This window comes from Triturus cristatus, chromosome 9, assembly GCF_964204655.1.
Source record: "Triturus cristatus chromosome 9, aTriCri1.1, whole genome shotgun sequence".
NCBI lineage: Eukaryota > Metazoa > Chordata > Amphibia > Caudata > Salamandridae > Triturus > Triturus cristatus.
In genome coordinates this window covers 151,441,021-151,457,077 of record NC_140592.1, presented here as the reverse complement: position 1 = coordinate 151,457,077, position 16,057 = coordinate 151,441,021, and the positions used below count along the sequence as shown (strand labels likewise).

At 42.4% G+C, this 16,057-nt stretch overlaps 1 protein-coding gene across 2 annotated transcripts in view; it reads right to left on the bottom strand.

Annotated features, from left to right (window-relative positions):
• The window catches only part of CACNA1D (calcium voltage-gated channel subunit alpha1 D), a 1,031,608-nt gene extending 1,021,226 nt beyond the window's left edge, over window positions 1–10,382 (bottom strand). For both annotated transcript variants that reach the window (XM_085624624.1, XM_085624625.1), the window contains exon 1: window positions 10,279–10,382. In XM_085624624.1, the coding sequence (XP_085480750.1) occupies window positions 10,279–10,315 (37 nt within the window). In that variant the 5' untranslated portion in view covers window positions 10,316–10,382. The remainder of the gene's footprint in view (window positions 1–10,278) is intronic.
• Window positions 10,383–16,057: the final 5,675 nt, after the last annotated feature.

Here is a 16,057-nt window from a genome sequence, read left to right as displayed (position 1 = left end):
CCGACTGTTCGAATACCGAAACAATGTCGGGCAGATGCAAGTCCGCCCACCATCATAATAAGGCCCTCTGTGCTTGTTACAAGTACCTCAGAATTACTGATTTCGCCTGTCACTCTACTTACCTGCTAAACAGTGAGTTCTCAAGAATGCTACAATATTGCATTAAAAACTTTTGCATCCGTAATTATCCCAAGTGTTTCCAGGGACAAATTAGGAGGTTGCACAAAATATTGAGTTTTTAATATCAAGATACCAGAAAAATATTGTGTCACCGAATAATTTTGTGAAGAACATTGGATTTTTTGGTAAATAATATTGTTTTATTTAATATTATTAACTTAAATATAGTTGTAAGAAATATTGTTTTGTTATGTTATGTTATGTTATGTTATGTTATGTTATGTTATGTTATGTTAGGGACACTTCTAAAGCGCACAACTCACCCTGGGGCATCTCGGCGCTATACCTAGTAGTCTGCTGAGGGGGGGAATGAGAGGAAAGACACGACAGCAGAAATAGAACCCTAAGTGATCAGAACAAAAAGGTTTTCAGTTGTTTCCTAAAGATAGTATGGGAGGGGCAAGTACGTATGGAAATAGGAAGCATGTTCCAGTAGCGTGGCGCAAGATATGAGAAGGCCCTCCCCCCCAGAACGAGTGAGGCGGATTCGGGGGTCTTCAAGAGCTCAAGAGAATTAGACCTTAGGTTGAGAGTGGTGGTCTGTTTAGTGAGTCTATTTGCCAGATATTTGGGACCTTTACCGTTTAAGGCCTTATAAGTAAGGCAACAGGTCTTAAAGTGTGCTCGTTTCGCAATCGGGAGCCAATGAAGGTCTTGAAACAGCGGGGCTGAAGGAGAGCCTGCTGTAGGATTTAGGATCATTCGCGCAGCGGTATTTTGGATGACCTGTAGCTTCATTAGCAGCGTCGGGCCAAGTTCTGCCAGCAGAGCGTTGCCGTAATCGAGGCGACAGATCACCATGGCCTGGACTAGCGTTCTGCGGTGCTTGATAGGCAGATAGGGGAGGATCTTCTGTAGAAGCCGAAGGCTAAATTAGCAGGAGCTGGAAATTGCTGCTACATGTTCCTTCATAGAGAGTGCCTGGTCAAGTTTAAACCCCAAGTTTTTCACTCCTTGTTTAGGAGCAGGTGCGGTACCCAGCTCTCACGGCCACCACTCCTGGGACCAAGAAAGAGGAGCTTTCCCAATTAACAGGATTTCTGTTTTACTTGGGTTCAATTGGAGATAATTCTCGGTCATCCAATTGGAAATGGTAAGCATTCCAGCTGCGAAGCGTAGATGTTCTGAAGTTGCTTTTGGGTTAATTTTGAAAATAAGCTGGGTGTCGTCCGCGTATGAGATTATCTCAAACCCGCATGACTCTTCTATTTTAGCTAAAGGGGACATGTACAGATTAAACAAGGTGGGGCTGAGACATGAGCCCTGGGGAACGCCTTTGTCCAAACAGCATTTGTCTGAGTGATACGGTCCCAGCATGATTGTTTGGTTTCTGTCAGACAGGAAATTCTGTAACCATTTTAGGGCTTGATCTTGAATGCCGCAGGAACGCAATCTCTCCGACAGCTTAGAGTGGGCAATAGTGTCAAATGCTGCGGAGAGATCCAGGAGAACCCGAATGGCTGATCCTCCGGTGTCCATTTCTTGCCTCAGTGAGTCGGTCACTGCCAGGATTGCAGTTTCGGTACTGAATCCTGGACGAAAACCTGATTGCGAAGGGTCTAAAAAATTGTTGGATTCAAGGTGTCACTAGGGGAACCAGATTTAGCCGAGGATAGCAAAGTATTGACTTCCGTTATAGAGAGGGGTTCAAATTGTTTGAGATTACCAAGGGTCCTTTGGTTAGTTACTGCGGAACTCGTGAGGGAGGTTGTGGTCTGGGCTAATGGGGAGGGGAAATTAGCATATACCAAGTTAATTTTATCCTGAAAGTGGGTCGCAAGGGAATTACAGAGTTCCTGTGACTCCATTTGAGGCAATCTACAGGCTTGGGGGGAAACAAAGTCTTTGACTATGTTGAATAGGGTTTTCGAAGAGTTAGTGGCTTGATCAATTTGTTTTACAATAAAAGATTTTCTTGCTATTTTTATGTTTCGATGATATTTAGATAAGGATTGTTTATAGGTGTGTCTGTCCAAAGGGGTTTTAGTGGTTCTCCAGCGTCTCTCCAAGACTTTACACCTGGATTTCTCCGCGCTAAGCTCCCCTGTAAACCAGGGGGCTGATTATCGCTGTTTGGAGGGACGGAATTTTTTCGCGGGTATTAGGGAATCAAAAACCGAAGTTAGTCTGGTGGTAAAATTCTTCAGCCGTCCCGAGACATTTAAGTCTGCCAATGTAACTGCCTGTGGCTGTGAGTTGTAGGCAGCCTCGTAGGCTTCTAAGGATAAGTTGTTCCAAGGTCTGTGTAATTGAATTGAATGTGCTTCAGCTCCCGGTAGTACATTGGTATACTGCCGTCGAGTAGAGAAGGGGACCATGAAGTGATCAGACCATGTTAAGGGGAGGGGGGGGAAACCCGAATAAATGCCCAATATTGGTGAAGATTAGGTCTAGAGCGTGGCCTGCCCTATGCATGGGGGCCGTTGAAAGTAGGGAGAGACCGATTTGGTTTAGGCTATTTAAGAGGTTGCTCATCTCTGGGTTCACTAAATCTTCGCCGTGGAAATTGAAGTCCCCAAGCAAAATAAAATTGCTGGATGCTAGAGCTTGCAGGGCGATCAGCTCGACTAGTTAATTTGAAAAGTGGGTCCTGGGCCCAGGGGGGCGATAAATCAAGGCCCCGTTCCAGCTGTCAGATGGTGATCTAGTGAGCTTAAAAAAGCCTAGTTCAAAGCTAGCCATACTATGTGTGGCAGTCCATTGGACGTTTAGGTGATTTTTAAAGGCTATTGCGATCCCGCCCCCCTGTTTCCCATGTCTATCCAAGTGGATGAATTTATAGCCATCAGGGATTGCTAGATTAATCTGGGGGCGATTCAAGGAATTTAGCCAGCTTTCTGCAAAAAAACACAATTCCGGGGAATGAGAGCTGATCATGTCCCAGATTTCGATGGGGTGCTTGGCTAGGGATCTAACATTGCAAAGGATAAATTTTGGGCTGAATTGACCTGAATCCAACAGGTCAACCCCCTTTAGCCAGACCAGAGTGTTTAGCTTGCAGTGAAAGGAACAAGTCTTGCATGCCACAGGTCCTTCAAGATTAAGAGGAAAGGTATTAGGGCAGTTAGACATGGTAGTGAACTGTGAGGCTTTTCCCGTTCTAAAATCCAGTAACGCCTTGGGGGGGTAAATTATCCGTGTCGGGAGAGGAGTGGAACATCTGATTTGGGCAGCACTTCCAGGCTTGGGGCTTGTAAGGGCGCGGACGGGCGCAGACGGGCTTGCCTTGTGCGCGCCTTTTGCGATTGATTTAATACAAACTGGTTAAAATATTAGTTGTAGGAATTAGTATTGATAGTATATTTGTTATAATCGTTCCTTTTTTTTATTATAGTTTATTATTTTAAATGTTCAAATTTTTTTTTTATTCAATTAGCAATTTATAATGTAGCGGGTTGTTTGGTTTGAAAGTGAATAAGGTGGGAAGTAAATCAAAATATAAGTAATTTATTTTATTGTCAATTTTGTATTGCAGATTAAATATGTATTGAATAATAATGTTGTTAATTGTTTTATTGTTTAACAGTTGTTTTATGTATTTAAGTTTAATATGTAATTTTTAATGTATCTTTAAATTGTTTTTTTTTAATTATGTTGTTTTTAGCAGCAGGCTGTTGAGTCTGGAGGGGAATAGGATGGGAGGAAAATAATTAATTTTAATTGTGAATTATGCAATTTAAAATTCATTATGTAAATTTCTTAATTGTGTTTAATACATTTTTACAGTATATTTAAATGTTAATGTTTTTGTAAACTATGTTTTAGTAGCGGGTTGTTGATTTAGTAGGGAATAGCAAGGGATATTATTGAAGTTATAATAATTGTAATTCATTTTTAATAATATTTAATGGACTGCTTGATCATTTTTTGAGTTTTTCTAATGGTGAACATATATTATTTGTTTTTTTAAATTATGTATTACTTTTTAATAATGTTTCCAAGTGTAATAGGTATTTACTGTATGCACTGTATTTTATAACTAATTGTTTTTGTTTATTTTGCTTTGTAAAATAGGTTTTGCTGGAATTATTTTTTTGGGGTGTTTACTGTTTGTTTTTGTAGAAAGGGAAGCAAAGTTATTCTATTTTTTTTAATGTTTCTGTTTATTTTGTATTTTTAAATTTTTACACTACTTAGGGGGCGATTCCGATCTCGGTCGGAAAGCAATCCGACCGACTCGGATCCAGGGTGTTTCCCGACCGATCCGGACTCCTTCAGTCCAACCGAGCGAGTATGATGCCGCCGTATGCTGTCGGACTCGGTTCGGTCAGACTCCCATAGAAGTCAATGGGAGCCGGTCGTACGACGTGTACATGGGCTCCCATTGACTGAATGGGTACGTCGCGGACAAGTGCGCCCCATACAGTGGGTATGCGTTGGTGCCATCCGCATCGTACATGCCTGTGTTGGGGAGACCCATGGGTCTCCCCCTGTGTCCGAGTCGTAAAGCTGCGGGTGACGGGGGTCCGACGCGGACCCCCGAAGTCCAACTCCGGGAGCTATTGCGAGCCGGACGCTCCGACTCGATCCGGCTGTCCGCATCGAGCATCGTACGAGCTCGGTTGTGAAACGTCTCCATTGCGCGCCACGGTTTGCTTGTGACTGAGTTGTACGGAGTGGTTCAGACCCAGAAACGATTCGGACGGAGATTTCGCGCTTGTTCGCATCGTACTTCGACGCCCAGACCCGTGTACGACTCGGACGGAAAATCAGCCTCCGTAATGGATCTGCTAATGCCGAACCCGATTAGGTGCACTTCCGACCGAGATCGGAATCTGCCCCATAATGTCATTTTATTTATATTATTATTTTTTTTTCTGATATTAGATATTTACATGTTTTGTATGAAATTATTAGGAAACAGAATGGTATTTGTAGTCCTGACAAAGTCCAACATTTTCCCTACTGTTGCTTGTACTGGAGAGGGAATACCAAATCTAACTCCTCCCAAGCCCAAACCTTGCTTATTATTGCTTAGATTTGAGTGGGAATAGTAAATCTAACACCCATCAGATTTCAGCACTTTCTTTAGTGGTGCTTAAACTAGAATAGAAATAGTAACTATGATCCCTCCAGATTCCAACAATTTCCCTACTGCTTAGACTGGAGTGGAAATAGTAGATGTAACCCCTCCGGAGTCCAACACTTTCCCTAGTGTTGCTTAGACTGGAGTAGGAAAAGTAAGTGTAAACCCTCCGAAGTCCAACTCCTACTCTACTGTTAAGACGGGGTAGGATTTGTAAATTAAGACCTTGCAATGTACATACTTTATTTAATGTTTGTTAACGATTGGTATCATATTTTCTTTTTAGTGGTATTTATTATTGTATGTTTTTATTTTTCCAACAATTTGTATTTTTTCATTTATATTGTTTTTAGAGTTTGTTTTTGTTTTTAGTGTTTATATTCATATTAGTTACATTATTTAATAAATGTTGTTATATGCTTCATGTTATAATTTAAGTATAATTATATTTCAAATATTCTATTTTGAAGTCTTTATTTAGCTGAAAAATAATATTCTTACCTTGTTTTGGACAGCATTTCTTTCCACAATATTCTAAAAATTATATTTTTGTCATTCCTACTATAAGTATAGGAGACAATATTAAGGTATTTATGTGCCTCGATATTTTTGTGCAATTTTTTCCCTTACAACCATACATTCACCAGCTCAAGTCTGGCTCCCAGAAAAAGACTTTTGGCAATCATGATTTTCCTGGTACTATCCCATTCCTCTTTGGTATATGGGGTAATTTTACATTCTGGGATTATCTATCCACTCAAGTATCATTAATTCCAGGTGTCAAATTACGGCATTGAAATTATCGGTGCAATTATATTTATGCTTTAAATGTGGAAAACTGCACCATTATTCCCCATTTTCCCACATGTAAGTGGGTAAATGATAGACATTTCAAGAAAGTTAATTTTCCATTCTAATCTGTCCATATGTGGAAACTCAGTTGATGTATTTTTATGAAAAATGTACATGAATGACAAACATGTATGAGCTTTAATTTTGAATCTCGTAAGAAGCGTATATATTGGTCTTGGTGTTCTGTGAATGAGGTAAATGGTCCTAAATCTATACAATATACAGGCATGCTCCTAGGCATCTAGCAATCAATGACTTCTTTGTAATTTCGTCTCCATAATAGGTCAGTAACATTTTGGGGATCTAAGAGACAACCCACCTCCTCTTACTGGCATGACACTCCTCAATATTTTAGGCCCACCTGTGAGTTGATCAGAGTTACAAAACAATGGGGTTGACCCGTCACTAGGACCTGGGTAAAATACGGTACATAAAGGGGGGTGGTACCAGTGGAAACATAATATTACATATATCTAAGCTGTTCAGCTAGTGAACGGATGTGAATTCTGCCTGGAGATATTTGGAGCACCTTGACTGATTCATTGCCTCTTTCTACAAAATTCATGAAATAAGCAGAATCCATTAACAATTTTCACCAAGAATCTGACCCTGGAGCCTGCGGGCCCTTCTTTGTCAGTTCTTTCCACCACATGCCCTGGTGGACTAAGGGTGCCCCCCACTGTCCTGATGAAGACCCTTCTGTAAGGAGTAGAATTTCCTACGCTAATCCTGGGTCAAAACGTCAACAGCTCTATGTCTTGTTTACCAAATGTAGACGACAGTGATAGATTCACCGTGTCTTCTCTGACATTCTGGTTTTGTAAATTATTTAGCCTTGGTTAAGGCTGGACAGGCCTTTTATGTTTTTGATGTATATACTGTTTACTGCCCTGCCTCTCTCACTTACCCTCACTTTTGCACATTGCTGCACCATTCCCTTCCTCCTCCCCTTTTGGGGCACCTATGCACAACTTTATTGACAAATGTGCTGTCTTTTGAACATGATACAATATATGTTCAAGTTGATCAAATATTTTCGACATGAATAAGTGTTGATTGTACTTGATTTAACAGGTGATGTTGATATTTATGTAATATTGTGTTTCCACTGGGACCACCCCCCTTTATGTACAGTCCTTTTTAACAATCTAGTGGTGCATTATTATTAGATTAGGGCTGCATAGTATGATTATGAAAACTAGAAAGGTATTTTGTAAAAAGATGGCATGGCTCTCTATTCTTTTCACTTTTGTTATAATTCGTAAGACATGAGATGGGACTGCAAAAAAATGGCAGATAGCAAGTAAGAGTTAAGTATCAACTGTAAAAGGTAAGTCAAAGGATGGATGGTAGGGTGTCTCCCCCATAAAAGTACAAATTAATGGCTAGAAGTGGAAATTAGAGAGAGGTTATGGAATAGTTTAAGGGATGGGTAACAACAAAAGTAAAGAGAAAGGGTTAAGTTAAGGGAAAGGGAGGCTGTGGGGTGTGATCTTACATTATAAAGAAAAAGAAAAAAAAGTTCACCGGAATTAAAAAAAGAATGATTAATGAAAAAGTAATTAACAAAAGAAAAGTAGTAGAGATGCTAGATTATTCACTCTGAAATTGATCAACAGGATTTTTCTCAGAATGATTAATCAACAAAAAAATCATTTTGATCAAAGAAGCAGTGCATTTAGTCTTTTTTTTATTTGTCTGTAAATGCACTATTCAATCTACATACAAGGCTCCCAGATGTTTAGATATTGAAACGATAGTCACACAGTCAGGGGTCACCAGCCCATCCTCTGTATCTTCTTTACTGAACTGGCTATTGCCCAAGTGTAATTGTAAGGACCCTACTGCCCAATCACAGCTAATGGAGTTTCCTCATGGACAATTTGCCTAGGTGTATATTTTGATGATCAGATCCAAATTTAATTATAAATTATCTCCAATTCAGAATCTGGTCAATCGCACCTTGAATAGACTTCTTCTTGAAAGATGTAATGGGGGAGGTTCACTATTTTATAGTGCAATGCAGTGCAAGAACCACAGATGCAGCAATGTGCTGTGCTAGGGGAGAAAGCAGGGCAGTGCCACTTCTGCTCTCATTCCCAGGCGCTGGCACTGTTTCAGCGTCACTAACCCCCTTGCACGATGTACAGCATAGGTTTATTGCTAGAAACGTACCCATCAAGTACACAAAAACTACGCTTAGAAACACATTAAACTTTTCAAACAGTGAATGGGGGCTCTACAGTACAGCACACATGGAAAGTTTTAATAGTTAGGAGAAATTAAAACATGTGTCCAATTTAACGTATGCCTCAGGGAGGCATTCGATTTTTTGGGCCACAAAGCCCTGTCTACTGATGTTAATAGATAGGGCTTTGCATAAAAATAATAGGACCAGCATAGGAACACCCATGTACCACTCATGGAAAGCCACCTTGAAGGAAACAAACGCAAAGTAGCGCAAAGAGCTATCTCCATTACTATTAGGCAACTTTCCAATGAAAAAATGTTTTGTGTTGGAAACGAAGTAGTTTGTCAAGACTTTGAACAACTTTGTGCCACTTTTTGAGACTTTACAACAGCACAGAGCCTTGATAAATCCTCACCAAGATATTGCTTCAACAGTGGTTAGGGCTGGGCTGGATAGCAATAGTCAAGCAAAAATGTTCAAACCAGCCCCACAGGTTAGGAGGCTGTGACTAGAATTGGACAATGGGGCATAGATGGGTCGTGACAGCACATTCTGCTCTGAAAGCAACCTCCTAGCTTGCAAACTTTCGGGCAATTGCCAGTGTGGCGAATGGCCAATTGAGTCCTTCCTGACAGTGGCCATAAGACTTGAACACTTGAAAGAAAGTTTACAATACTAGTCAGTTTGATACATGAAGTATTGGTGAGGAATTCTAGTGCACGCAAAGAACAAAAAGAAACGGAAAATGCAATTATCGAGAGCTATAAAAACAAAGGACATTGGTCCCACACGTATTCAGGTGTTCTACTTCTACGAGAAAAACAGCTAACGGACAGAGACATCAGAAAATCATTTCTCCCTTCTCCAACTGATGTGAGAGAAAGAGTTAAGGAAAACACTCCCCTTTGGTGCTCATTGACACATATCAGAGATGTACATGCTGTTACGCACCTTCCGCCACAGTCGGTACTCAAATGAGTTTATCACGGATTGTTACTTCTAAAATAAACCCTTTCACAGATTGACAATCTCTTTTTGCTGCTACAACTCGAAAGGATGCACACAGGTCAACGCCACGGCTTTATTTCTGAAATGAGTGTCTCAACTAGTTTGTCTGTAATTTGCATTGCAGCGTCTTTTGTAGGGTTGGGCGGTTCATCCTACTTTCCGATAAGCCATAGCCTTGGGTTGGTAAAAACGCAGGTTTTGCCACAGAAGTGTAGAATGACAAGGGAAGCTTAACTAATAATTTACAATTTCAGAAACGGTAGCGTGCTGCCGTGGCTATTTAATAGTAAGTGCGAGTTTCCGAAAGCGATTTTGTTAGTGACTAGTAGCGGCTTGTAAATAGTGATCCTCTACAGTAATTAGAGGAAAAGGACGAAATATTTAGATCTACAAAGAAGCACAACTAAATCAGCTCAAAACTCACTGCGCTTGCTAGTTAGTTGTAGTCACTAACGAATTATGGAGTTCCCCAATTCCAAAACGAAAATGCTCATTACACCTATATTATGTTATGTGACACATATACCCAGCAGACAGCAACACCTGCGATACCTTTGGTTCCCATGATACTATAAAAATAGACCACTCAGAGGGGCAGGTCATGTCCCCCATGTGCCCCCGCCGTCCCAGTGCGCGCCGGCAGCCCCCGAGTCCCTATCCCTGGGGCAAAGGGACTTGGAAGATAACCAGGGTTCCCCCCGACCGCCCACAGAGACGCGCACCAGCCAGATCAGTGAGGGACCGAGAGAGGGACACATGATCCATCACTGCCAGCTTAGCGGAGATCTCGGAACGGGAGGGCGGGGGCGCCGCCGGTCCAGGCAGCACGAACGGGAGCAGAGGGCAGACGGAGGTCGAACCACAGATACCCGATCCACGCAAGCTCTTCTCCCCGCGCAGAAGCAACAGATATTATAAGGGACATGCTTTCCCGAATCCGGGAGCGACCGATAGATAAGATGCTCCCTTCCCTCCCTGCCCCATCATGTCCTTCCTCCCCGCCCGCAGCATCCCCAGTCACCTGGAAGAGGGAGCGAGGCATTTCCACAGGCGCACATCCCGGGAGCATCAGCAGCGGGCAAGAGCAGACCCGCCGACAGTGTTGACAGGTCTGACGTATAAAACAAGCACAAAGTGCCCTGGAGAGAAGCCACAAACTAGATCAAGGCTTGCTCAAAAGAGCGACTAAGCGAGTCCCACCCACATAATGAGGGAAAGAGGGAAGCAAATGTAAGTACCATGCATAGCATGATGATAATCAAAGAAGCTGTCAGATTTGAGCAACATTCAGTGGATGAGTAGACTCACAGCGGACGACTGACTGCTCTTAGGTAGTGGCAGGATTGTCAGTAAGGGATGCATATTTTTTCAAGTATATTCAGAGCATCAAGAGGGGCGTAACTGGGGGGCGTGTATATCGAGGTAGGCGAGTCGCTCATGCAATGCTTGAGCAAGAGAGAGCAAGGTTCCATACTCTTTCCAAGCACGATGTTCTCTTCTATATGTAGGAAAGGTCATGGATTCCAACATTTTGATATGGAAAAGAGGGAGATAAAAAACTGAGGTATTGTCTTTTCCCCACTGACTGACTTATGCTGAAACACAGACAATTTTAGACAGGAAACTGCTGAAATAAAGCCATTTTGGAATATAAAATTCTGAGTCTCCCTCCTGAATCCAGTTTTTTTGGAATGTATGAAACCTCGGTCTGAGCTTTCCAGTGGCTCATGTCTGCTACTCACAATGTGCCAAAAGCTTTGGTATTTAGAAAGCAGAGAAAGAGATATCTATCAAGTGGTGGCTAAATTGCAAAATGTAAAACCAGAAAACCTGGCTGGGATAAATATTCCCTTCCCCCTTTTAAAAAACTGTTAACTCCTAGGCACATATTTTATTTCACCAAGCCTCCTTCTACGTTGCTATCAAACTTGAGATCCCCTTCACATACCTGAGTTTAGGATGACTGCTGTACAAAATCCTGTTGCGCTTTTTCGAGGAATTTTTTTCCTTATATGCCAAATGAAAGTGCCTTTGACGGGCCAGGAGCGGTGTTAACCCGCTATGGATTCTATTGCGCCTCAACTAAATCTGGTCAACAAATTACAATGCAAGCTGAAAAGCACATTAGACTTTACAATGAAAACGGGATAGAGCAGTATAATAAAATGATGAAGGGTTAATGTCATTACAAAAGTCAAATTGAATAGTTAAAGTCAGTCAATTAGTCATTTATATAAATAAAAATAGCAGGTAGCTCATAATAAATGTAATAAATAATGAAACAGAGCCAGTTATAGTTTAAATCTAATAAATCAAAGTCATTAATCAGAGGTCAGACTAGCATGGTGCTGCCTCCTAAAATAAAGGAGAAAGAATGAGTCCTCCCCACAAAGGGGCTTCTTTTATAATATGTTATACAATCGAAATCAGACATTTAATATAATTGTGTATGAGTCATGTGGTTTGGACCAATCACTTTGAAGAGAGAACAGTATAGTTTTTGAGCTCACATTCTAAACATTATCTCACAGATTTACAAAATGTCATTCTAAGCGCTGGTGCCCTTCAGACACCTGAACTACAGATTTTCCATAAAATTGAAGATGTTCAGTCCTCTTTGAAGCCTGCGGTAGTTCAAACTATGATCTCTTGTATTGATAGTGTACTTATAGTATCCTCTGCTTTCCTAATTTTCACCCTCTCAGAAACGATGAGTTCCTATTTCTGCTGCTACAATGCAGAGTTTCTGGTTCTCCTGCAGTTCCTCTGCCAGCCAGTTTGTATAAACAATTCTTTTTGTTGTTGTTGCAGTTTTACATAGCGCAAACTCGACCCAAAGGTATCAGAGCGCTTTACATGAGCACCAGTTGCCTTACAGACGCACAAATCCATTTTAGGCACGGGCATATTTAAGTGATTTGCCCAGAATCATAGGATGTTTGAGCCTCTCGCCAGACTCGAACCTGTTTAGGCTGCCCTAGCCGTTAAGCCACACCCTCTCCCCAACTTCCTGGTTGATTGAAATCGGGCCAATGCCATTGCAAACTCCTTGGTGACAAAAGGTCATGGCCCAGAATTATTCAAACAGGCAACATTATTTTACCCATTACTAAAAAACAATTAGGCCTGGATCCAAAAGTACTACCACATTACAGACAAGTCTCTCAATTACCTCTATCCGATTCTTTTTTTAGAAAAATCAGTGTTTCTACAGCTCTCTGGCCATGTAGCCAGCAATAATATCCATGCATTGCAGATGGGCTTCCACATAGGCCACAACATCTAGTTCACTATTCTTTGAGTCTTGGATGATCAGCTGATTCCGAGACTACTACCACATTGTTTTTGCTGGAGCAGACTGTGGCTTTTGACAGTATCCGGAGCTCGGCCGTGGGTTCTCCTAAAGAGTTCCTAATGAACAGATCCTTTCGAGTTATTGTAGCCACATTTGAATCTTCTCCCAGGCAGTGCTTCTGTGGCGTTCCCAAGGTTCTTTTCTTTCTGTTTAACTTGTCTTCTAGGTCATTTGATTGAATTTCTTTAATTGAACAAAGATTCTTTTTTTATACTGCCAATACTCAAGTGATTGCCAGATTTAAAATGGTGACACCAAGGCTTCTTCAAATTCACACAACTGTTAGTCTGTGTCCATCACTGGATACATTACACTCATCTTAAGCTAGATGGCTCCAAAACAGAGGTTCTTGGCCCCTCAAAACGTGTTGCACCGGTACCAACCAGTTCATGCCCTCCCAGCGTGGGTCCTACTCCATCCCTTGCTCTGGTTGTCGATAATCTATGCATTGAAATCATCACCCCACTAACTCTAACAAAACAAGTAGTGTCTGTTAGTAAATCCAGTCTGTTCTTTTTGACCTGCCTCAAACATGTATTTTATTCTTTATTCCGGCTCCGAAAATTACAATTCTAGTCTCTTTTATTTCCTCACTAAAGTACTTAGGGTTCTCTGCCCTACTCATCATCCATAGTTTTGTAGCTGGGCTAGTATAGCCGAGCCCAGCACAGTTTCCAGTAAGCCCCACTACACTGGCTGCTGGTGAAAGAGAGAATTATGTTTAATTCTCTCTGCTTGGTGCATAAGGTGATCTGTTCAAGGAATAGTTCTCTCAATCGGTCCCATTTCAAGCAGTATCTCCCTACCTACCTACTTTGAGATCAGCTCTTTTACTTGAATCTAACTACCCTCAAGTTCCACTGCAATGCTATAGGTGGACTTGGCTTTTTGGTCACAGCCATTCAGAAATGGAAGTTGCTTCCAGATTCACTCAAGGACGAACCAGATCATTTGAGATTTAGGAGGAGACTTAAAACTCAGCTCTTTTCCTGTGTTTAGGTTAGTTATGGGTAGATGAAGCACAAGCTTGTACCGACCCATTTTAGTGCCAACATATCCAGGAGGGTAGTCATTTGCGCTCTATAAAACAAAGAAACATTTCCATAAACATTGGACAGGTCGCTGGTTCATATCCAGTCAATGCAATCCACCTGCACGAAATAGGGGTCATTTTCACTTTCTTTATGACCATATTCACTAGTGTTGACTACATCTTTGTGTCACAAGCATGTGGGTGTATATGAAATCCTCTTAGTGTCAGGTTTTTTTCAAGGCTAATTCGGGGATCGCTTGAGTAAAATCTGTGTCCTTAATCAATAAGTATTGATTTCAAATCTGGGCTGTGCATGATTATAATCACACAGGATATGACTAATTGAGATTATGGCACGTGTGAGGTCACTCTGGCATATGTGAGCAGTCTTCCTGGTTCAGTAAAACTTAAGTAAGTTCAATTATGTCTCACTACTAAAAAGGGCAAGAAAAATAATTAACACATGTACACTTTCCTTTGCAAACATATAATGAGAACAGGAGGTGAAAAACATCCTCTTTATTCTCAGTGAATCATGTACAAATGTATGTTATGTGGGGCTCCCACACTCTCTTCTCCTGCTGAGCTTAAAAGCACATAGTTAGAGGCTAGAGGTACTTTCTGTTTCCATGGGGGGTCCAGTACCAGTCCTGCAATATTTTAAAGTAAAGGAATGTCAAGCGGTGTTCTCTGTGGGCCTATCATGATCCAAGAGTAGCAAGGCCCAGTCTTCCGGGGTGTACGCCCTTCCCAGGAGGGTGTGCCAGAAGAGCCTGGTGGCTGAGAGGGATGGGAGAGAGGCCTTTACTGAGCACCGCATAAAGACCAGATACTAGTCTCCTATACCTACCAAAGGCCCGAAGGTACTGTAGTATGGAAGATTGCGGTCAGTATTCAGCCTGTGGAGCACAAGTCTCTCTGAGGCAGTGGGATAGCTGGAAGTAATGCCATGCTTCCTCCGGCTGCAACCCGAATGCAGTATGTGGTTGATCAAAGGAGTTGAGTCTAGCACCACCAAGGACAAGGTACAGGAATTGTATGTCAGGAGTGGGGGGCTTGGGTGTGGAACAACTCTCAGATCCTTGGGCGAGAGGTACAGGGGCAAAGGAGCAGTCGTGGGCTAAAGAAAGTGGTGTTCTAGGCTTGTCCAAAATGGGGATTCACAATCAAATTGCAGGTGGGCTGCAACCTGAGAAAGGTGGTAAGCCAAATGGTAGGAGGTGAGGTAGGGCAGTCTCAGGCCTCCGGCTAACGTGTCAATCCAGAGTCTAGTGGCACGGATGCGCAGTTTTCGCCCACTACAGAACCAGGAGAGGATGTTGGTTAACAGTTCGATCAACAGGAGAAAGAGAAGCATGGACATAGGGCAACCCTGTCAAGTTCTGCGACCTACCTGGAACATCTGGGAGAGAGATCCACCACATGACACTTCGGCTGAGGAGACTCATAGAGAAGGTGGACTCTCTGGATGAAGTAATTTCCTAAGCCCATGCAAGATATTATCTGGAAAAGGTAGGGCCATTCAACTCGATCAAACGCCTTTTCAGCATCTAGAGAGAGCACCAACATCTCCATGGGGTTGTCCATGAAGCACCACAGGAGGTGCAAGTGTGTACACATGTGGTTGCGGGAACTACGTCCAGGAACAAAGTCCTCCTGCGAATCAAGGATCAATTGCGAGATCATCCTCCCCAACCTCTGAACAAGACCTTGGCCATCAATTTGAGGTCAACGTTTATTAGAGAGATTGGGCGATAGCTCGTGCAGGCAAAAAGGGTCCTTGTCATCTTTTGGAAGAAGAGTAATAATTGTCCTATTGGATACGGCTCCCAGGGAATTTCCCTCCATCGCCTCATTAAAGGCCATGGCGAGATTAGGTACAACAACGTCACTCCCAATCTTCTACAGTTCACCAGGGAACCCATATTCCCCGGGCGCCTTCCAGGTGGGGAGCCCTGAGATGGCCTCAGCCATCTCCTCCTCATTAAATGCTCCCTCAAGAACTGCCATGCCCTCAACAGTCGGTGTCGGGAGAAGGAGGCAAGAAAGAGCTCAATCCGGTCGGATCTAGCACCTACTTACAGAAAGCAGCGGGCCGCCTAATAGGCTCCAAAACAGTCCACAATGCCCCTGAGATGCACAAGAAGGAGAATGGTGGAGTCCAGAATCACCTCTATGGGGAGCTGAGATTCCCGCTGCCATAGTTGAGTGGCCAGCAGTCTCCTGGCCTTTTCCCATTGCTCATGTCGATGCCAGTGAAGTTTAACAAGTGCTTTCTCCGACGCTGTCGTAAAGAAGGCATTCAATTGAGTCTTCACCGATCCAGTTGGATATATAGGGCCTGGGTAGGGGTTTCAGTGAATGAAGTTGTGAGAAAGTGCACTGGGCCTCCCGGGCCCGAAGCTCTAATTG